The sequence below is a fragment of the Balaenoptera musculus genome, chromosome 14, assembly GCF_009873245.2.
Source record: "Balaenoptera musculus isolate JJ_BM4_2016_0621 chromosome 14, mBalMus1.pri.v3, whole genome shotgun sequence".
Classification (NCBI taxonomy): Eukaryota; Metazoa; Chordata; class Mammalia; order Artiodactyla; family Balaenopteridae; genus Balaenoptera; species Balaenoptera musculus.
The window spans coordinates 31622006-31644658 of record NC_045798.1 but is presented as its reverse complement, the minus strand read 5'-3'; the positions used below and the strand labels follow the sequence as shown (position 1 = coordinate 31644658).

The window sequence follows — 22653 nt, the reverse complement described above, 5'->3', positions numbered from 1 at the left end:
GCCCCTGACACAGGCCTCGGATGCTGCCAGTCCTCAGCGTCTGCCGAACCACCCTCTGAGGAGTGGCTGTGATCACATCGGGCTTCGTCCTGGAGGCCATTTGACCTGAGCTTTAAAGAACGGCTGGGTAGAGACACAGAGGAGGGAGGACCTAAAAGTAATGAAAATACCAGATTCATTAGTTCTCGTTTTAACAGACAAAAGAGTCAGAGTTCAGGACCCCTTTTCACTTAGTCAATGAGATTTTATTGAGCACCTATTACAGGTCAGTAACTGTTTGAGGCACTGGTGTTGTAACTGTGCACAATTCAGACCAAAACCAAAAAGAAAGCTCTGACATCATGGATCTGTTGGTCTAACCGGGAGGAAGAGATCACAAATGAAACAAGTCGGTTAAGTGTCTCTGGTGTCGTAGACGGTAGGAGGAACACAGTGCCGGTGGAGTGTCAGCTCCACCGAGAAAGTGGGGGTCTGGGCCGGGGGGATATCTGGGGGCTGAGCCTCCAGGCCGAGAGGCAGCCCAGGAAAAGGCCTGGCTGTGGGGCATGCCCGGCAGCTGTGGAGGGTGCTGGTGAAGAGGGTGGCGTCCGGGCGATGGGGTGAGGGAAGCCTGGGCAGGTGACGTCCACGGTGGTGAGGAGGTGGGCTCTTCCTGTGAGCTGGGCGGTCATAGAGGGACGTGCGCAGAGGAGTGAGGGATCTGGAAGCCGCGAGGAGGACGAACTGTAGGTCGGCGTGGGGGTCAAAGCAAGGAGGCCCGCTAGGTGGCTGAGGGTGGCCTGGCCCAGGGCAGGCGGCCAGAGGGAGGGAGGTGGGAGGATCCTGGGTCTGAGCTGAGGTGGAGGCTGGGGAAGGAGGGGCCCGCATGCCTTCAGGAAGTGGGGTCACCGTTATCTGAACAGGATTGTGGTGGGACAGACTCGGAGTGGGGAGGAAACGAGGAGCTGGGTTTATATGTGTTCAGCTTTAAATGTACATCAGACGTCCGAGTGGAGGTGTGAATCGGCAGTGGTTCGCCCCAGGGTTTCAGGGCAAAGGCCCGGCAGGAAGTGAGGATGCAGGGCTCCCGGGACACCGGGTGCTGACGGCCATGAGGCGGGAGGAGATCGTCAGGGGAGTGGGGTAGACAGAGGAGAGTCCAGACACAGGGCGTCCCAGCATCACCACCGGGGACAGGAGGAGGGGACGAAGGAAGGAGGCGGAGGAGCCGCGGCCAGGCAGGAAGAAAGCCAGAGCGTCACATCCAGAAGCCAGTGAAGAAGGCATTGCGGGGGTTCGGTTGTGTTCATGCTGCTGTCAGGTCAAGCAGGGGAGGCCTGGGAACTGCCACTGTGCTCAGCATCAGAGGTCTCCATGGACCGTGCCAGCTGCTGCAGTGTAACAGTGAGCCCCCATCTCCCAGCACCTTGCAGACTGGCACATACGGTGATGAGTCCAACCAGGTCTTGCTTCGTGGAGCTTACCAGCTGGCAGGAAGTGACTGATCATCTGAATAACCCTACTTAATATCTGTCATGACTCTATGTCAGACACCTGCAGCAGGCCAGTTGTACAAAAGAATGTGTTTGCTTTGGTTGTTCCTTCTTGTAGACTTGCTTTTAAGAGCAAAAAGATCTAACAGATATGCATCTAAGTGGTCTGAGAAATTGGTATTTCCTCTCCAAGTATCTTTATTCTCTTTTTCAGCTGGCTTTGGGCATAGTATTTTGGGTCATCTCAGGGGACAGAAAGGGGAAGTATTAAGGTCCTTGGTGATATTATATGTTACCTGTGTGTCATTTTCTCTAAATTGGCTTTATCTTTTCCAGATAACGATCCTGTGATGTCCCTTGTTTCCTTCTTGCTTTGGTCCCAGTTTTCATCTTTCCCCCTTCTTGTAAGGTCATGATAAAAGGAAGGGGTCTTGCAGAACTTCTACCTCTTTAAATTCCTGGTCCTTGCTATAGCATCATGTCTTGGTATTAGCAGTGTTTAAAAATGATGTTTAGTATTACTGTTGATATAACTGCCTATATTGATGTAACAGAATATGCGTTAAAGCTTTGTCACATTGCCAATAACATCCCAAACACAGATGAAATCCTCTTGCACATTCCTAGCCGGTTTACACTCTAATCAGAGTTGTGGTCATGTTATTTCAGAAAATCCATAAGTTGTTAGTGTTTTTTGCTCATCCATCATCTCGTAGCCTGTGTGTGATTAAGTTACTCACCCACTCCCCGCCGTGCAGGCATCAGAACTGTTATATTTGATGCATCTTGGCTTATTAAGAGGTGCTCAGTGGTCCCAGGTCTGGTCATGTAACTTTCAAATGATGCAGCTATTGGTATTTGTAGGTGCATTCATTTTGGCAAACTTAGCATGTGACTTCTGTGCTGCTTATTGATTTTTCAGTTTGTCAAATATTCTTTCTCATTTATTTTTAGGGCTATCATCGACCCAATCATTATATTGCTACGCAAGGTAAGTTGATTCCAGCTTTGATGTCTTTCTTTGGTTGTTTGCCCGCTCTGTCATTTCATACCCAGCTCACCCTCCCTAGGAGCTCTGTTGCACAGTGCTGCAGCCCCGATGATTGCAGTGCTAGCCGTCAACACATGCACCCTGGTTTCCCATCAGAGGTCCTGGTGATGTAATCATTCAGTTAGAACTTCATGTTGAGATCATTAGAAGAAATGCGTTCATCAGTTAATTATTGAATTAACTCTGTCTACCTTAGCAATTAATCTGACATTTGCAAAAATTGATATATAGATATTCGTTGAATAAATAGGTACTGAATAAAGACCTGGGCTGGTCACTGCTGGGAATGCAAGCCGAATCCAGCAAGCACCCCTCTCACATTGGTGTGGGTCAGTGGGGAGGACATTTGCACATGCAGTATCACTTAAAACCTTGTGTGCAAGGTACAGATAACAGGTTAGGGAAACTCGGACAAGAAAGAGGTGGCTTTTGGGTGGGATGATTCAAAAACAGCCTTGTGGCAGAGGTGAGCTTGCGGGGAGAAAACATCTAATTGAGAGAGACATCACGAGCAAAGATCTGAAAGCAACGAGTCAGTGCTCCCGGGTAGAAAGCAGTTGGTGGCTCACTTTGGCTAAAGGAAACAGAAAGAAAGTCAGAGGAACGTGTTGGGGAAGTTCATGGCATGGTTTTGTTCTTTTTTAATTTATTTTATTCAAGTATAGTTGTTTACAATGTTGTGTTAATTTCTGCTGTTGAATCACAAAGCGATTCAATTGTACATATATATACACGGCGTGGTTTTTAGACCCCACCAACGATGGGGCGGGTCATCTGTAGAGGGTGAGGGTCGTGGGAGATCTGAGGATTTCAGGAAGAGGCATTGTCGGGGTTGAGTTGGTGAGTCAACACAAGGTGAACCAAAGAAGTGCTGGGAAGCAGAGAGGACCTGCTAGGGTTGAAGAGTTAGGGATGAATAGAGAGTACGTTCTCTCCCTTTTATTATTTTATCATCGTTTCTGGTAATGCATCATATCCCAGAAACAAGAGCAGGGAAATCGAAAGGATGCAACCTGCCAACATTTAGGGGTTGGCCAGGGGTTGCCCAAGAGAAAGTCAAGGAGCAAGGGAACCAAGGATGACAAGAAATCATGGTTGGAAAAGTCTCAGCTTGGAGGCGGGGAGGTCAGAGGTGTCCAGTGCGCCACGAGGAGAAGGAAGGCACTAAAGGATTGAGGCCAAGTTCAGTGAATGAGTCACGAGGTAGAAGAGGCGGTCGTAGCCAGAGACCGGAATCCCAACACTTAGAGCAGCAGCGGCCGGTAGAACTTCCTGCATTGGTGGAAATCTTCTCTGTCTGTGCCATCCAGTATGGTAGCCGCTAGTCATTCGTGGCCACTGATACTCAAAATGTGTGCACTGCGAGTGAGGAACTGAATTTGAAGTTTTAACGTTGACTTAAAGAGCTACATTTGGCGTTTCCCCACTGGTGATGTTGGGCACCAGAGCTCTGGGGTGGACAAACTCTAGGTGTAGCCGAAATGGAGCCTTACCCTCAATCCCCACGGCCGCGGCAAAAAACCTGGTGGCACCACTCGTATAGTCCACAGTCTTATGTCACCACTTATAGATTCTACACTCGGGTCCAGTGTGTTTCCTTCCCTGGAATGACGTCAGTAAGGTCTCCTTCCAAGGTCGCCTTGCAGTCAGAAGAAACACCGCACGGGCAGTGTCCAGTGTGAGCCTGGCACAAGGCAGGCCCTTGTTAGGAGGTGCTAAGGGCTTCAGAGAGCAAGTGCCCAGCTTGTCTCACATCTAGACAGAACGAGGACGTGTTTCCGGACCTCTGAGTCCAACCCTGGGAGCTTCCAAACCGAACTAACCAGTGGCTGTGGAGGAACCATCGCTCGTGCTTCACATCGATCCGCAAGGCTTTCAGAATGCCCCCAAGTCAGGGTCATAACAGCTCTGATTTAATACATCTGATGATTATTTGAAATTTGCAGTTTTTACAAATTTACATGAAAATTTTATTGCAAAATATACAAAACGCTTCTGAGTTCTTGATTAGCAGCCCACGTTTTCATAGAAAGTATAAGCAAAAAATTAAATCTGATTCAAATTTTCACAGTTTTCACTGTAGATTCATGTGACTGAATAGGCAGCAGAAGTAGAGATTGAAACCCCCAAAGCCCTACATGGGTCTCCTCCCTTCGTTCATTCTGTCTGCCCCTCTGTCCCTGAGGGAGGTCACGATACTTAATTGCTTAGCAGTCGTCCTTGGCAGCCTTCAACCTCTCAAGTATTAATGAGCAGATATACTTGTAGGCAGCTGAGAAATAGCAAATGTAATGTTTGTAGGAGACCACCACGGTGCCTTTAGCAGAGAAGGGTACCCCGCTCTGCACAGAGCGTGGCCCTTTCCTCGGTGCTGGGTGGGCTACAGATTGGACTTCACCACCAGGCAGTTCTTACATCGCTATTATTGGTGCAGCAGGAGGAGGGAGAAGTGAGCAGATTTTTTATCTAATATTCAGTCCAGACAGTACCCATCATGTTATGAGTAGTACCTTCAGACCGTGATGTGCAGATTAATAGGTCAGAATGTGTTTTCTAGTGTGTGCCACAAGCGCAGTGTAAGTGGTGGCCTCGGGTTGCCGGTAATAAAGATTTCTGCTCGTCTGCAGTAATTGACCTGGACAAGGTATATAGAACATGCTCGTGGGTAGCTTTCATTAAAAAAACAAAAACCACAAACAAGCTGATTCTCAAAGTCCAGCAAAAAGGGTGATGAAGACTAACAGGCAGATGCAATTTTTGAATCCCTCCTTGCTCTTTTTTTTTTCCTCTCTATTTTGCACTGAGTCTTTAAAATCAGTTCACAGCAGGAACCCCTGAAACTACATGAATGGTCCATTTTCCTGACAACTGGTTTTATCCCCAAGAGTTGGAAACACATAGATTTCTAGCAAGTCCCTTCAATACAGAGGGCATGTCATGAATTTATCCCTTCAGCCTCTCCCCCTCCCTCAACTTTATTGATTTTTTCCACCAGTAACTGGCTTTGACCTTTGATGATAATGGTAACGTTTCTGCAAATTGAAGGGACCGCATTCAAGCCAGATCGGTGGCTTTTTGAGTGTGTTCCTCCCGTCTCCCCACCCTTTAATTGTTTTCCATCTGGCAGCTAGTATATTGATGACCTGGTATGCACTTCATCACATCTGCCTGGCCAGCCATTAATACAATTATAACACTCAGGACTTACGACTTGGCATGCCAGGGGTCAGAGGAGAGGAACTCACGTCTGTGACTGCTTTTCCACACTCAGAGCCGGGGCAGAGCTGGGATTTCAAAAGCTGGTTCACGGAGAGAGGCAGTACACAGGTGGGTAGGGTCACCCAGAACCGATCATAATCAATCACAAGATTCCCCATAGAGACCACCACACGGGCCATGAGCTGGAGGAAGCTGCACACATCAGAACCGGTCCTCCAAGACGATTTGGGAGAATGCCTGCCAGCCACGTGGTGCGAGAACGAGAAGCGTTCTCTTCATTGTTGTTTAGGTTTATTTTTCAAACTGACTTCAAGGGTCCTGCTTCAGAGAATTCAGGAAAGACAGTACGAGGCAGTTGTGGAAGAAATGGCTGTAAGTCTGGGATGGACATGGCTGTCCAGCGCCCCATCCCTCTGCCTCACTTCCAAGCTCATCTGTGGGCTGGAGATGCACAGAAAGATGGGAGGATCCTACCCAGAGGATAGGAAATCCGGGGGGGCACATCGCAGTCACGGGGTAGGGCACCCGCGCTTGGCCGGGTTTCAGAGGAGCTGGAGGGGGGAGGATAGAGCGGGAGGCGGGTCTTCATCCAGAGGATGGGCCGAGTGGGAGGACACCCGAGGTCCAGGAGGAGCACGGCCCCTGGCAGTGGGCAGGAGGGAGACCGCCTGAGGGGGAAGGGTCTTCATCCACGGCATCTTGGGTCTTCTGGGTTGCTTCTTGAAATGGATCGTCTCTCAGGACAAATTCACACAGACACACAGTTTTACCCGGAAGTTCAGGCATTCTCCAACTTACTAAAATCCAGCCTGAAAGATCTATACCCCCTAGATTAAGACCCCTGAATTAGAGGGGTTAAGAACAAAGAACTGACAGGTAAAGTGAGGACATGATTAAAAGGCTTTGAATAAGGAGCGTTATTTAATGAAAGGCAGAAAGGCAGGGAGGGAAAAAGGAAGGCTGTTTCTACGCCATGTGGTGGTGAAAACAGTGCTTTAAGAAGATTAATTAGTGTGGAATTATCCTGGAGAGAAAAACCTGCAAACAAAGATAACAGGGAGTAACCACAAGAAAATTTGGGATAGAAATGAATGACTCAGACAACAGGAATGGCAGGGGGCAGTTGTAGTTTTTATTTTACTCAACAATCCAGGTTGCATACAACTAAAGTATGTTTTCTAATATTAAATATGTTCTGGTGTCAAAACTGTTGATTTTTAAGTGTGATTCCTTCTCATTTAAGAAAAAAATGATAGATACATTTTCTTTCTGCATTCGTACTTTGGGTTTATATAGTACTTTCCTTTCTGAAACTTGGCATTTTTCTTTGTCCATCATTCAGTAAATATTAAGTGCCTTTTATGTACTAGGCTTTGTGCTGTAACTAATTTAATGTATTTTCTGTCCTCTGACCATTTAAGATATTACTCGTCTCATTTCATAAATAGATTTGAGGCCCATGGGGAGAACTAACACGTAGCTGAGTGCCTGTGCCTTGCATGAGGGCTCTGCAAGCATCTCTCTAGTGTCTGGTGGGGCAGGATAATGTACGATCCCCACCTTGCACTGCGTGCTGCCGCTTCTGTGGGCCTCACGAAGCTCACCCCCCAAAATCACGTGGTGAATCTTTTACAAAATGAGTCTAGGATCCAACCTCTTCCTCCTAAGTTGTGATGCATCTCAAAAAGCAAATTTTCTATGATACGTTCATATCTGAAAAGACTTCTTAATTAAAATTGTCTTAAATGTCCTGAAATATGACACTGAGCGTTTGGACTTGCCTTGTTCCCAGCTGGGCATCTGGGCATCTGTTTGGAAGACACCCTGGTCCAGGGCTTAGCCGATCCAAGGAGTTAATGCTGATGGTAACAAAGAGACTCTGCGTGGCAAGATCAAGGCCGAGCTCAGAACTCTAGTTGGGTGGCCAACCCTGTCGAGTTAGCACAATTCAGAAAAAAAGAAACGATAAAGTGGGCGTCGGGGCACCTATACTCAAGGAGAGTAAATTATATGGATTTGAACAATCTAGAGTTAAAAAGATGTTCATCTTTCCTGCCCAGAGACTCTGAACGCTCAGTGTCACATTTCAGGATGCCAAGTCACGCTGGCATAGACCCAGGAACCAAGAGAGACTTACTGTCCGTCGGACAGAACTGCCCTCAGCCTGGCAAGGGTAGTCTGTGTCTCAGGCCAGCCCCGAGAGGAAGATGCTTCAGCAGAAGGCTGCTTCACGGCCTGGCATCCGCAGAAGGGCCACAGGGTTCATCCGCCAATCCCCAAGCGCCTACTCACGGCCTGGTGGAGGGCGGGCACGAAGCAGATGCCCAGTGGGACGGCAGGAGCCCGGGAGGGAGTGAAGGGATGAGCAGATGTGTGAATGGGGAGCTGCCACATGCCCCGCACCAACCAGGGAGCAGAATACAACATCCAGGCCAAACGGCACCTCCGCTGGCCTGACACGGTGTCTACTGAGCTGGATGGATTTTTAGCTCCAGTATCTGTGACTGTGTCTATTCTAAGTTAAGGGCTGGTCACCTCCTGTACTCGTGAACACTTTCTCTTTCAACATGTCAGTAAATCAAGGCACTGTTTTTGGAGACTGTCCACCTTGTCGAAGTCACTTTGCTTAGCTCCACGCTGACTCTGCTCATGCATATATGGCCCCCCAACTACACCTTAGATAGTCAGTCGTATTTGTCCACAAGTATAAGCTGTTACTAATTTGGAAAAGAGAAACCTAAAGCAAATTTCCTCCAGAGACTTTGAGCTAGGGGCAGACTCTTACATGAAAATAATAAAAACGTGGGGTGTGAAGATTTACAGTGGAAATACCTCCTGTCCTCCACTACTGCAAAACAGTTGGAACTTTGCTACAGTGACTCCATTCTGTTTACTTTTCATTTGTGTTTCTTCTGCATTTCATCAACATACCCTATGTGGCATGAACATTGTTAGTAAGGATTTTCAGAAAGATGAATATGGGTTGTTTTCCCAGGCGTCTGAAGCAGTAATTACCAGTACCTAGAACAGCACACTGCTTCCCCCAGCAAGTCGAGACTTGCCAGAGGGTCAATGCAAGTTCTACACACTCTGTAAAGAGCTTTTGTCTCCTGGGTTCTGACCTCCAGTTGGAGATGAGCACTTGAAATCATTTCTCAGTAGAATTGAAAGGAAACATTTTTTTAAATCAAAAGCTAAGCCTTCAGTAAACAACTTTTGTTTTTATTCCTCCAAGCACCAGCTCTGCGCACACCTCAAGTACAAACTCTCCATGAGCTGCTATTGTTCTTCCTGGCTAAGCTATTCCCGCATTGTCAGTGGGTTGTAGGTTATGTTTGGATTCACTTATCATATCCTATGAGAGATTGATTTAAAAGTATTGCCCGGTAAACTGGAGTATGCTCTAGTTTCCAAACTTAAATAGGGAGGCTTTGAGGAAGTGTGATTTATACCTGGAGAGACAGTGACCTCTGAGGAGGTCTAGGTATTCCCGACACCCAGGGCCAAGGTCTCCATGCAGGGCCCACCCTCATCTTACTCTCCATCTGCAGGTTTCCAAGGGAAAATGAACAATTTCAAGAAAACAGCTTATCCACAAACTTCCTTTAAAACAATAGTTTTTCTTCACCAGATTAATTTCAAAAGCTACTGGCCAATTAGCCAAAAGGTCGGATCACAGACATGGCTCAGCCCTGTGGTCTTAATAAACTTGCTGATTAGAAGTGAGAACGTTTAAAGACAGCTTGCATATTAAAAGATGAAACCAAAAACAGATCACGTTAGGTACCATCCGTCAGTGTTGTCATAGATGCTATCGCGGAAACATATCCCTCAAGGAACAGAACCTAAGTTGATACAGAATAATTTGAAGACAAATGCTGTCCCACAGGTACTGGGTCCTCAACTGCCTGGAAACAAATGCTTTTTAAATCTTTCAGAGCAATTTAGAAGTGTTCCTGATTTGAAGTAGAAAAATGATAGCATCTTTTAGAGGTGGTTGAAACTTTAAAAAACCTTTTAAGTCCAACTCTCTTGTTTCGTAATTGAAACAGATGAAACTTAAAGCACAAATAGATTTAAGTGAGTCTCATCGTGTCAATTCAAATGAGTCACGATTGCAAAAGGATTTGCGAACTGTATGGGTGAACATTCGTATTTGAATAGTGCGTACGCCGTGTTCAACTTAGGAGGAACATCATGTGTTTCCGGCCTCCTAAGGGGCCTTGGTTAACAGTGAGAAAAACGTAGGGGGTCACATCTTTCTTCCAGGTTCCATCCTGAAAGGACAGAGCTGTGACTCACCCCCCAGGTGCTTTCTCTGGGGCTGGCCTCCCCCGGCCTTCACCCCTCATTGCAAAGCCAAGCTGTTCCTTTCAGGCATAGTTCATTGGAAATTGAACCAATATTTCTGTGCATCTACCAAGTGCCTGCTAAGTACAGGGTCGGGAATAGAGCGTGACTCAGGAATTACACAGTGTGCCATGTATGTAAGCAACCAGCTGTTACCAATCTGTGAGTTTACAGCAACGTCAGATTTGGGCAGTATTTTAGCTGTTTCTCTCTCCCAGCCCTAAACCATTGAGCAGGTGGAGAAGTGAGGCCTGATTTTGCCCTAGAACCACACTCTTCCTGCGTCTCGGGACCAGGGTCCTTTATCGCCCATCTATACGGTTTTGGACAGGTTTCTCAAGGCAGCAAACTTGAGGAAGTTTCTAGCCACTGCAAGTTCTTTTTCTCTCCTTCTCACTCAAAGGGATGCTTCTGGAGATATCCCAATGCCGTTGAAAACTTGAGATTGCCTGCACTCCGCCGTGCCTAGGGTGTCAGCTTACCTCTACTTTATTCATTTATCACATTCATTCTCTTTTTCTTAAATAAAAATGGATCCCACTTGTGTACTGAAAAAAAGCTTAATTAAAGAAGATGGTGAGTAATGCAAGCTTTTATTTCTCTGGCAGTGGCCCCTGAAGCATATGAAGGGAGGTTTTCCCCTTCACTTCGCTTCTCCTTGACAGAAGGCAGGCAGATCCTTTGGGTCACCCAACCCCTCCACTCTGAAGGCTGCCATTCTTTCTTTTCTCCTTGATGGCCTTCTCTCTGTGCCCCTCTTTAGACCGTGAACAAGCACTCAGGATGAGTGCGCGAGGGTTCTCTTTGGAGACAGGCCTGATGGATGCTCTGTGACTCCACCAGCAACAGGGTCTTGTAATGTGGACATCTGTCATGTTCCTCCCTCCCGAGGCTGCAAACGCTTTCTCGTCCGCCTCCTCCCAGCTCTTCGCGCGGTATCTCCATCAAGCCTGTCGCGGGGATCAGGGACCAGTGGGAATGCATCTGCATCTCTGTATCTGAGATTGGACCCTTGCCACACGCTGCCCACCACCCTGCCATTGTCTTCCATACACACGTTCCTCTTTGGAGGCCTCGTCTTTGCCGCCACTCAAATCTGATTTATCGGCCTTTATCCTTCAGTTTCTATGTCAAGAATAATAGCAGCCTTTGCATTCCCATTCACAGTGGCACCACTGCAAGCTGGAAATGTTTATGTAACTGCTAGGGTGGCGTGATTCTAGAGGAGGGCCGAGTATAGTCCAGAAGGAACAAAATCCAAGTAACGGTTCATTTAGGTAGATGGAGCTTCCAGAAATGCTTTGGAACATTCTAGTCCTGCCAGGAGTCACCCTGTTATTGGTTGTGTTCACAAATATTCCTTTGCTTAGGCAACATGGTCACAATCAAATCTTTGAAACCTGAAGATTTTATTTGGCCCTAAAATTGCTTCCATATACAAATATGTTTTATGTCAGTAACTAGGACAAGGCTTTTTCCCCTGCAAGAGGCAGTAGAGCAGAGTGGTTAGTTAGAGTGTAGACACTGAAGTTACACTGCTGAGGCTCAGATTCCAGCTCTGCCAGCAACCTCTCAGTAAGTATTAGCTAAAATTCTTATCGTTATTCCATTGATTCCAAAAACACGTCGCTCAAAGCACATAGGTAGTCAGGCTTTAACCCAAGTATAGCATATGCTCATGTCATTTTCATAAAAGCTAATACATTCTACACCTGTTAGTGCCTCTTCCAGGATGTACCAAAGGGAACCACTTACATTTTCACCAGCATCCTGCATCCCCCTCCAGAGTACAAAAATTATCATCACTGTTGTTGACTTTTAAACAAACATGGGTTGCAAAGACAATAAGCTAACTCATCAACTGCAGAAAGCATATTTTCCTTCAGTTTTTGAAGTCTTGCAGACATTGACCATCTCTGATAGCAGCAAAGAACACCAGCGTGGAGTCCTGAAGGCCTCTCTGATGCCTCCTTAGAGTCAGACTACATGTAAGTGAAAACAGCTTAATTCCAAAGACCAGACAAGTCCCTTAGCAAGAGGCTTCATCCAAACCAATTTCTGATATAAGAATCACACAAGGATGCTTTAGAGAGGAGCTTTGGAAGGCCAAGAAACCACTGGAGGAGAAAATGGGGCTGAGCAATGATCTGGGAAAGAGAATAATGATGACAGAGGAGCAGAGGGGGAAATCAGAGGGAGACAAAGGGAAAGACATGTGCTCTTGGCCTGTTTCTGCAGCCTGTCTGTGTTGGGTGGGGCTGGACTGTTTGTGGATCAGAAATTATTTTAAGGCTTCCATGGGTGATCTTGTAGATTTTTATTTTGAAATGATTCAAAATAAATTGATTCAAATTGATTTTAACACATGTAGCTTTTGTTTAAGAAAAAAGAAAACTTCTAAAAATATTATGACAAAGTTAGGTCTCAAAGCCACTATTTTCATTTATTTTCTTGTTTTAAGGTCTTAAAGTAATGGGTGAGGGAAAGGAAGAAGGTATCCAGAATACTTGGGTCATTTTGTTTTGAGTTTACTTTTTTAAAAATTGTGCTTCTTTACCTGTTTTTACCGTTGACTTGAGACATAGTTAAGAGTGGTGTGGAAATGCACAAACTTGTCCTTGTAAAGGTAACTTAAGGAAAACCACAATAAAAATTATGAAGGCTATAAAAATTTACAACAGAAAAAGAATTATAATAATGACTAATCAAGATAGGATGAACTCATATTGGAACTAAGATACTAGAAAATATGAATTTAAAAATTGGGAAGGTGACGATTAAATACGAAGTTTCTGGTATCTCTTAGGAAGAAAGTGGCTATTGATTAAATTTATCTTTATTAACACATTAAATAATACCTACTATATTGTTCTTTATTGTTTTTAAGTATTTTATAATTATTTTTAGTGAATAAGATGTAAGTCAGATTATTAACCAAAAAAGAGCCAAGAGTTGAGAGGTTATGACTGATACTACAGACAGAGGTTTCCCAAGCTGTTTTAGATTTTATATGTAACCTGTCCATTAGTGTTTGGTTTATACCGATTTTCTCTTAATTAAATCTGACATGACCTTTTGGTGTCCAATCAGGATTTCATATGTTCTAGTAATGCACCTGGAAACTGACATCCCATGACACTAATTATCTACAGAAAGCCATGAATGTTTGCACAGTTCATGTTGTCACCCTTTCTTATTTCAGTCTGAAAGGAGAATTTTAGGGGATGGTATGAGTGAGGTGTAAATATCACCATGTGGATGGTGTGTCCTAGAGGAAGTGGACGCACACACAGTGGATGCCTAGTTTTTTCAGATATAAGAGGAGCACCTTGTGAGCCAATTTAGGAGAATCAGGGTACTCAGCAAGTTCCTGCTCACCAGTCAACTATACTTCAATTTAAAAAAGGAAAAGAAGTAGAAAAGTTAAAAAAGACTCAGGCAGTGGGTAAACCTACTCCAGTGTAAGAAGGGATTTGTCATTGTGTGAGAACCACGGAAATGTAGTAACCAAAAAAAAAAGAAAAATAAGAAAAAACCCACTGTTTAATGTCATTAATTAAGTCATCACTTATGACCCTACCTCTTTTTTTTTTTAAACATCTTTGTTGGAGTATAATTGCTTTACAATGGTGTGTTAATTTCTGCTTTAAAACAAAGTGAATCAGCTATACATATACATATATCCCCATATCTCCTCCCTCTTGCATCTCCCTCCCACCCTCCCTGTCCCACCCCTCTAGGTGGTCACAAAGCACCGAGCTGATCTCCCTGTGCTATGCGGCTGCTTCCCACTAGCTATCTATTTTACATTTGGTAGTGTATATAAGTCCATGCCACTCTCTCACTTCGTCCCAGCTTACCCTTCCCCCTCCCCATGTCCTCACGTCCATTCTCTACGTCTGTGTCTTTATTCCTGTCCTGCCCCTAGGTTCCTCAGAACCTTTTATTTTTTTTAGATTCCATATATATGTGTGTTAGCATACAGTATTTGTTTTTCTCTTTCTGACTTAACTTCACTCTGTATGACAAACTCTAGGTCCATTCACCTCACTACAAATAACTCAATTTCATTTCTTTTCATGGCTGAGTAATATTCGATTGTATATATTTGCCACATCTTCTTTATCCATTCATCTGTCGATGGACGCTTAGGTTGCTTCCATGTCCTGGCTATTGTAAATAGAGCTGCAATGAACATTGTGGTACACGACTCTTTCTGAAATTATGGTTTTCTCAAGGTATATGCCCAGTAGTGGGATTGCTGGGTCCTATGGTAGTTCTATTTTTAGTTTTTTAAGGAACCTCCATACTGTTCCATAGTGGCTGTATCAATTTACATTCCCACCAACAGTGCAAAAGGGTTCCTTTTCTCCACACCCTCTCCAGCATTTATTGTTTGTAGATTTTTTGATGATGGCCATTCTGACTGGTGTGAGGTGATACCTCATTGTAGTTTTGATTTGCATTTCTCTAATGATTAGTGATGTTGAGCATTCTTTCATGTGTTTGTTGGCCATCTGTATGTCTTCTTTGGAGAAATGTCTATTTAGGTATTACCCTACTTCTAACAAGGCATTATTTCATTATAGCTTCAATGCCAATCTTCTCTTCTTTTACTAAATTAAAATTAAAATTCCACTGGACTGGTCACTAAATTATATTTCCACTGGTGGACATTCTGACCCTGTAATGCTGGACATAAAGGGTGTTTCACATGAGAGCTGTCCTTAGAAAATGCTGCCAGTTATATTTTTGAATTTAGGTTAAATAAAGTATTCCCAAGTTTTCCCCATCACGGAACAATTTCTCAGTGTTTGCTTCTAAATCTTTAGTTGATTTTTATTGTTTCTTTCAAATGGTAATCAGGGGGAATATTCTTACCAATTCAGGAAAATAAGCAAATCTCATCCTGTGCACCCAGCCGTCTCAACTTCGCTTTTCTTTGTCTGCAGCTAAAACCAAAAATTATTCATAAAAATTCCATGATTTTCACTTAAGTAGCCTCAGGGGAGAGCAAATGCACCTATCAAATAAGTGTTGTTAAGGATTATTAATTATTAATGCAGAAGCCCACTGTTTTCTGTGTCACCATTATCACTTTTGTGACATACCAGACAGATGCAGTCCGTAAAGCATGGTGGCATATTTTACCTTGTACATTTCACTACTGCAAAAATGAAAAGCTACTAAATGTAAAATTATAAACGTAAGTGTTATAGAAGCATCAGATTGAAAAATCACTTAAAGTTTTGTAATAAAAACTTATTCAGAAACCACTGAAGGGACATCTAATGTTTGGAACGTTGAGTAACTGACTTCATAATATTTATTCTAGATTATCTCCAGCAGCAACGATAACAGTAATGGATCAGAAATTTAGGGCGACTTTTATTTATGAGCAAGAGCTTGAAAATGAATGTGTAAATCAGGCCTCTCTTTTCCACATCAGTGTTTCAGCGTCAGGGGTCTTCGGTTCCGATGGAGTGAGCTGGATGCCACAGGGCCTGACCAAGCCCACGCCCGGCCAGCGCCCAAAGCCAGGACTCCTAGTTTCTGCAGCTGCACTGCCCTTAGGGTCCCCGCCCCTCCCCTCTGTGCTCCTGCCATTCGGTGTGCACCCCACACCATCCAGTCATGTCAGGTAGTTAAAGGCTGATGTGCACAAACAAGGCCCCCAGGCTTTGGGGGTCATTCTGAAATTTTCAAAGTGCACCTGGATTGATGTGGGTGGGAATCCCAGCTTCAAAGTCACTTAGCCTCCTAAGCCTGGTTCTCATCGTAGGATAGAAACATAGTTGTGATGCTGAATAAATGAGATGGTGCATGTAAAACACACCTGGCCTGAGGACTTACCCACCTGCCTCATTTAATTGTCCACCATCCTTCTCAGCCTGCTTCCCAGGTCCCCTTACTTTCCAGCCCAGAGCCCTCAGCTCCTTTGCTGACAAAGCAATGGTACTGTGCTAAAATCCTGCTCGGTTGCATCCAAAACTGTCCTCCAAGGGCAGCCCTGTCGACCCCAGTCTGATTCAAAGGTCAGCCGATGCATCCATGACCCGCCGGCTCCTGAGCCAGCCCAGCCCAGGCCTGAAGCCCACCTGAGCCCCTGCTCTGCACCAGGGAGCCTGTCAGTGGCACTGTGAGGCCAGCAGGGGCCTGTCCCCCTGCCCAGCCCCGTGTGACCTTCCTGCCCCGGAATCACCACCGGGAGCCACACGCTGCTCGTGGGCCCTGTGGTTCCAGGCATCACTGCCTGAATGTCTCCACCGCTGGTTTCCACCGGCCTTGTGGATGCCAGGGAGCCATCCTCAGAATATAGTCATATTTTTTAATATATCTAGAGTATTTTATAACTTTCCCTCTCATTAATTGGTATGGAGCATGATCTCTTTGTTTACGGTTCTTTACTGTTCATGTTCAACGTTGTCCTGTTTCTCGGGAGTTTTTGTTCAATAAATAGAGTAGATCCCTCCACTCTGGACACTGATGTCTGTCTACACCTGCGGGAAGCTCAGGGGCTCCCTCTGGACTTGACCTTTTGATACCTGGGCTCAGCTTTCCAGCCCACTGGGCCCACCTCCTCCAGGCCCCCTTCCTTCCTTCCTTCCTTCCTTCCTTCCTTCCTTCCTTCCTTCCTTCCTTCTTTCCTTCCTTCCTTCCTTCCTTCCCTCCCTCCCTCCCTCCCTCCCTCCCTCCCTCCCTCCTTCCTTCCTTCCTTCTTTCCTTCCTTCTTCCCTCCCTCCCTCCCTCCCTTCCTTCCTTCCTCCTTCCTTCCTTATGGCTGTGGATACCTCGTCACACATCGGGCCGAGCCCACCTCCTCTCAGACAACCAAACACTTCTTCCTCTGCCTTCTTTCTAGAAGGTAGGCTTTCAATCTAAAAGATTGCTCCCTAGTTGTGTTTTTAATGTCTTCTTCTACTACTCATAAAGTCCGAACCCACAATTCTTATAAAAATTTCGCATGTTGTCTCAAGATGGCTCCCATGTGTCCCTTCCCCACTCAGGTGGCACTAAGTCGCCCCTACTGGATGTTTCACCCAGGGGACCTGCCCCCCTCATTCCTCATCCGCTCTGCACTCCACCACTGCAGGAAGAAGTACAATCTCTTCCTGACGTTGACTACTGTAGACATACATCACTGGCTGACAGTGGTCTGCAAATGGTTTCCCTTGTGAATCCCCAAAAGAAGTTTGAAAAAATTATGTACCCCCTTTGAACATTTTAAGTTGCTATCTAAAGTTTTCATCATAAGTTTATATACGTTTATTTGTTAATAGGAGATAGGCGATATTTAATTATATTCTAAGATAAAATGAGGATTGATATAATGAGAATAAATATTTTATGATGTGTGATAAATAGAGTTTAACCACCTTACAGATTAATGCACACCGAATCTGAAAGAAAACACATGAAACTTTCATCCATGGTTTGCATCCAGGAAAACTTGGCTGTCCTACAGAACAGCCCAGTTCCAGTTAAAAGAATAAGTGTTACCAGTCTCTACCACTTTGGATGTTCTGAATTCAGAGCATCTCAGGATGAACCAAAACATCTCATTTTTAACACCAAATTTGTCCCTTTATATAAGTATGTTTCATAAGGGAAGGCAGGAAGCACTGTGAGTTTCCAGGGTCAGTATTTCAGTCCATCCCTTGGTTTCACACCTGCAGGTCTTTTCACCGGGGCAGTGCCCCATAGTAATATTTAAGATGAGTGAGGGCTTTGTCAAGTTTGAGAAAGACCACTGTTCCTGGGACTCCTCAGGGAGATCAGTTTGGGCAGAGTCCATAAAGCCGCTAAGTGTCTAGAAATTACTACTTTAGAAACTACCCATGTCCCCCTTGGAAAATCTCCTTGCGTCTGCAGAGATGTGCACATCTCAGGTGAAGTTCAAGAGTCCCAGGACGCCGACCTTACTGCACTTTTATATGCGAGTGTGGTGTGTTCTTGCCTTATCTCCACCTTATACAGCCACAAGCCTCTTAAAAGCAGGGGCTATATTTCTGTTACCACTTTTGCATCCCTCACCATCTCTCCCAGGATGCCTGGCACAGAACAGGCTAAGGGCTCACCTGTAGATATGGGTCGCACACTCAGATTCCCACCAGGGGACAGAAAGGGGGTAAGAATGAATGAAGCAAGCTCGGAGGGGTCCTGGCAGGGGATCGTCACAGGGGTCCCAGGGAGGTGGCACCTGCGACAGCAAAAGCCGAGACTGGAGACCCGGTCCAGGCACAGGCTGTGCGGGACCACATTTGCCGCATTAAAGAATCTGGGTTTTACTCAGTGGAAACCCCTTGGAAGATTTTTAAGCAGGAAAGTAACGTTTTGCAGAGGCAAGCTGTGGCTGAGATGGGGAGAACAGGGTGGGGGAGCCCGAGGCTGAGGCTACGCTGGTCATTCAGGGGGCACATGGCTTGGGGGGGGCGGTGAAAATGGAGGGAGTAAACTAGGAGGTGCTGGGTTCTGGAAATGCTCGGATGGGGAGGTTGAGGCTGCGGAGAAGGGGCCTTGGGAGAAGACGTGCCCACGAACTTGGCCTTTATTCTATAGCAATGGGACCATGGGAAGCTTAAAGGAGGGAAATTGATCTCCTATAAAAAGGCATTTAAAAAGGTGGTTTTCGGGTGGTTGACATGGCTTCCCTTCTCTTCTACTCTTGCCAGGATCGTGATGACTTGTACACACACACCTGTCAGGTAGGGCCCTTCCCAGTTCCTTGGGTGCTCACCTGGCGGCAGTGTGACCGGTGGGGTTAGACCTCACCCCGTGGACAACTTTGCTGACGTCTCTCTGCCTCAGTCTCCTTTCAGTAAAATGGGGGAAGAGTAGCACCTATCAGATAAGGTTGTGATTTTTAAATTAATGACATAATACATGTAAAACACTCAAAGGAGACCTGGGAAATAGTAAGAGCTCAAAAGAAGTTAGGAATTATCCTGTTTACAGTGGAATACCAATTTGTATCTGTACCCTTTCTTCCCTTCCAAAAACTCGCATACGCCACCGTGAGCTCCAAGGACCTTGACTTCCTGTGGCTCTAATGCAGAAAACATACTATATAGAAATGAGAATGTGAAAAGGAGGGGTAGAAGTCATCTATCAAGGTTTGAAATTATGATTTTTAATATCTCCCACTGCCCATGAACTAGAGAACTGGTCTTACACAATAGAGCCATCCTTGAATGTCTTTCACTTACACTTTTCACGGCTTTTCATTGTTTTCATTCTGCTCTAGTTCTCTCTGCCCTTTTTTGTTGCTGCTCCTCCAGGGCTGGGTTGTGTAAGAACACCCGTCCGCATGTCTCCTGCTCAGCAGAGAGAGGTCTGTGCGTGCTGACGATTGTCAGGGAAGTGGGATGTGGTACTGGCCTGATGCTATTGAAATTTCAGGACCTTACCTTTTAAACGCTTCGGTCCCCCGGGGACAGCTGCTGAGAATAACCGTCCCACCTAGTGTGCCAACATCTGTAAATGCATGGCCACAGTGATCGTGGGGCTCGCACCCAGCCAGCAACTGCAGAAATCAGATACCTTCCGGGGCTGTCACTGCAGCCGTTCATGCCAGAGGGGGCGGGGTTCACAGCATCCTTTGCCTGCTGTTTCCTTGTCTTAGGAGTTTAGCTGTTTGTCCACCCTGAGAGCAATCTCCAGTGACCTCTCCATGGATTATTCTCCCCGTGCTGAGGGTGTTTTCCAGCTTTTGGGAGACAGACATCGAAGGTTAGGAATACATGCCTAGCCTCCCCAGGTGGTCCTCCTCAGGTGGTCCTCCCCCAGTTTCAGCCCAGCGACGGTGTGGGACTGAGGGTAAGCGCCCTGTGTACCAGGCACGCATCTGGAGACTCTCGGTGTTGGCTCACAATGGCCACAGTCATCCAACGCCACCAGGAGCTGCTAAAACCACATGGTGTCAGTGAGGTCACCCCGCCCCAGCCTCCAGTGTGCTTTTTGATTTTGTTTGGAGACGTGTATCTCTGAATCATAATGTATTCGGGTCTCAGGAAATACTTTGAAATATGTTGAAGAGAAAAGGAAAACAGGATTGACAAATTTTGCATTAAAAACCTTACCTTTGGGTTCCTGCCTTCTTCCGTGTTTCCCCCTCCAAAAAAAAAACAAGATTTGAATGAACATTCATGAAAATATCTTGAATCATCAGCCAAGATAAGACTCTGCAGTGCCCACCTGAGCAGTTTCATCACTGAATTGCCCCAGGTGTGGGAGGAGCCAAGTGGTATGCAGGAGGGGACCACACTCACATCCAACAGCACATGGTGCCACCCAGGAAGGAGGGAAGAGACAAGGGACAAGGAACAAGGAAGAACAGGGCAAAACTGCACAGGGAGGGTGGGGGAAGGAGGCTGGGGGACCTTTTCTAGCACCAATTTTTTTCTTTCTCAGATCAACTTAGAATAATCTTTGTGTTCAAATTCATTTTCAGATCTTAGCCCCAAACTGTTTTAGTTCTTCTGGATACCTGTCCTAATTTTAGCACTAAAAAGACCCTCATCTAATGCATTCTTCTCTCCTGATCTTTTTTTTTTTTTTTTTAGTCCAGGTCAATGGGTAAGAAAATCATCAAGACTAAATGATGATTTAGTGATCATTGTCATCACCCAAGTGAGCCACTGATTCTTATAAATGCCCTTTATTTTAAAGGTAACCCAAACGTAGTTAAGTAAACATTTAAAAACCTGTGTCACCTTAACTACCGCTTTGCCCCTCGGTAAAATGGCACGGCCATGTTCCCAGATAATATTTTATGAGGGAAGTTCCTTCTAAATCAGAAAGAATTGGGATTTCTTGATTCAAAGAGCTTGTATACGGCTTAGACTATTCAGTAGATTCAAAACCTACAAATCTTGGGTGTTCCACAGTTCCACCTCCATATGAGACCACGTGACAGGTTGGAGGTGGAGCTGAATGCCCCGATGCTGTAGATCTGTAGTCCTTGCCCAGGAGACCCAACCCCCTGCCCCGGCCAATAAATGCAGAGTCTCTTGGGTTAGGACATCAGAATTGTTTAGAAGCTCCACAGTAATTGTAATATGCAGCCAGAGTTGAGAACCACTGCCTTCGACGGAGAACAGTTAGTGGAAGCCAGGATCGCACTCTGGCTCCAGATCATGGGTTGAGTTAAGATTGGAGGCAAAGCCTCGGGGCAGGGGGACTCAGAGGAGCCACCTGCTTAGTGGTTGGGACCAGCTCCTGCAGCACTGCCCGGCGGCGCTCTGTGGACTGGGTAACCATCACGCTCATTCTGAAGAAGCTCCTGCAAAAGATGCCCCCTTTCTATGAATCGGGAAGGAGTAAAGGCAATGTGCTTTCAAGCTTCTACAGATAATCTCTGAAATATGTCAAGAAACGGACTCATACAAATATTACCTATTAACATTACTTAATATTTGTATATTTAATATAACAGTATAATAGTAAATAATATGGTTTATCCTGATGCATACAGACTTATTCATTCATTCATTTATTCATTGAGCTGCTATGTGCTGGGTATCCCACAGACACTAAGGAAAGAGCAGTAAACCATGACAGCCACGTTCCCCAGCCCCGGAACTTGAGACAAGTCATCACAACAGGGTCTGAAGCCAAAAAAAGGGCGAGTGAGTTGCACCTGGGAACTTGCCCCCAGCCGTGAATGTCTCTGTTGGGCAAAGAAGGGAGAGGGGGCTTTCTCCCTGAAGGCACTCGCCGTCCGCCATGCTGGGACATCTGATTCATCCACGGTAGCCCTTGTCATCAGAACTGTTTCTAGAAGTTTCAGAGTAGGTGGCACAGGCCTGTGCATCTAGTGAAGGAAGCAGAAAGCGTCAGCCCTGTGTTTCGGGGTCGCATTGGGAAGGCTATCTGTTTGCACAAAGATGGACTCAGGGTATTTTTTCCTTGTGAGTAAGTAACAAGCTGTTAAGTACACAACGGAGGCAACTCTCTCCCCGAAAGCTAGAAGCATAGTGATTGATGGAATCCGATGTTTACTTGTGTTCCCTGTAACCTTGACTGAAGTCACTGAAATCTTCAGCCTGTGCATCAGGAGAATGGCACGCACATGCCAAGGGACGGGGCCAAATGGCAGGTGCAGCTTCGTGGTGGGCAGTGTGCAAGGTCCCATAAGGGGACTCGACGCAGAGGCTCAGGAGTTGGAGGGGTTCTCACGGGGAGGGGAAGAGTGTAGCCATGGCAGCAGGAGGAACGATAGATGTTTGCATTCCAGAGATGAGGGAATGAGGCTTGACAGTGAGGAAGAAGAAGAAAAGGTACACAGGAACCAACTGGTAATTGGTCAAGAGGAAGGGGAGATGACTGAAGGCGCCCCTGGCTGTGCCCCCATTGCTCAGCCAATGAGTGACCATTAATAAATATCTTTAAATGCACCTTTTTTTTGTTTGTTTTTGTTTCGGTCTTTGTTTTTGCAGTTTCAACTCTTTTATTACCTTGGGCTTTAGAAGGTTTGAGTTAAATTCCTTAATGTTCATTTTATAAGGCAAATGAAGGCTACAAGTTCTTCCTAACCTATGGCTTAACCTACTGATTTCTGCA

At 45.7% G+C, this 22653-nt stretch overlaps 1 protein-coding gene across 6 annotated transcripts in view; it reads left to right on the top strand.

Moving 5' to 3' along the window:
- PTPRM (protein tyrosine phosphatase receptor type M) overlaps nucleotides 1–22653 on the top strand; it is a 749712-nt gene that overhangs the window by 666160 nt on the left and 60899 nt on the right. For all 6 annotated transcript variants that reach the window (XM_036823982.1, XM_036823981.1, XM_036823980.1 and 3 more), the window contains one exon: nucleotides 2427–2463. In XM_036823982.1, coding sequence (XP_036679877.1) covers nucleotides 2427–2463 — 37 coding nt within the window. The remainder of the gene's footprint in view (nucleotides 1–2426; nucleotides 2464–22653) is intronic.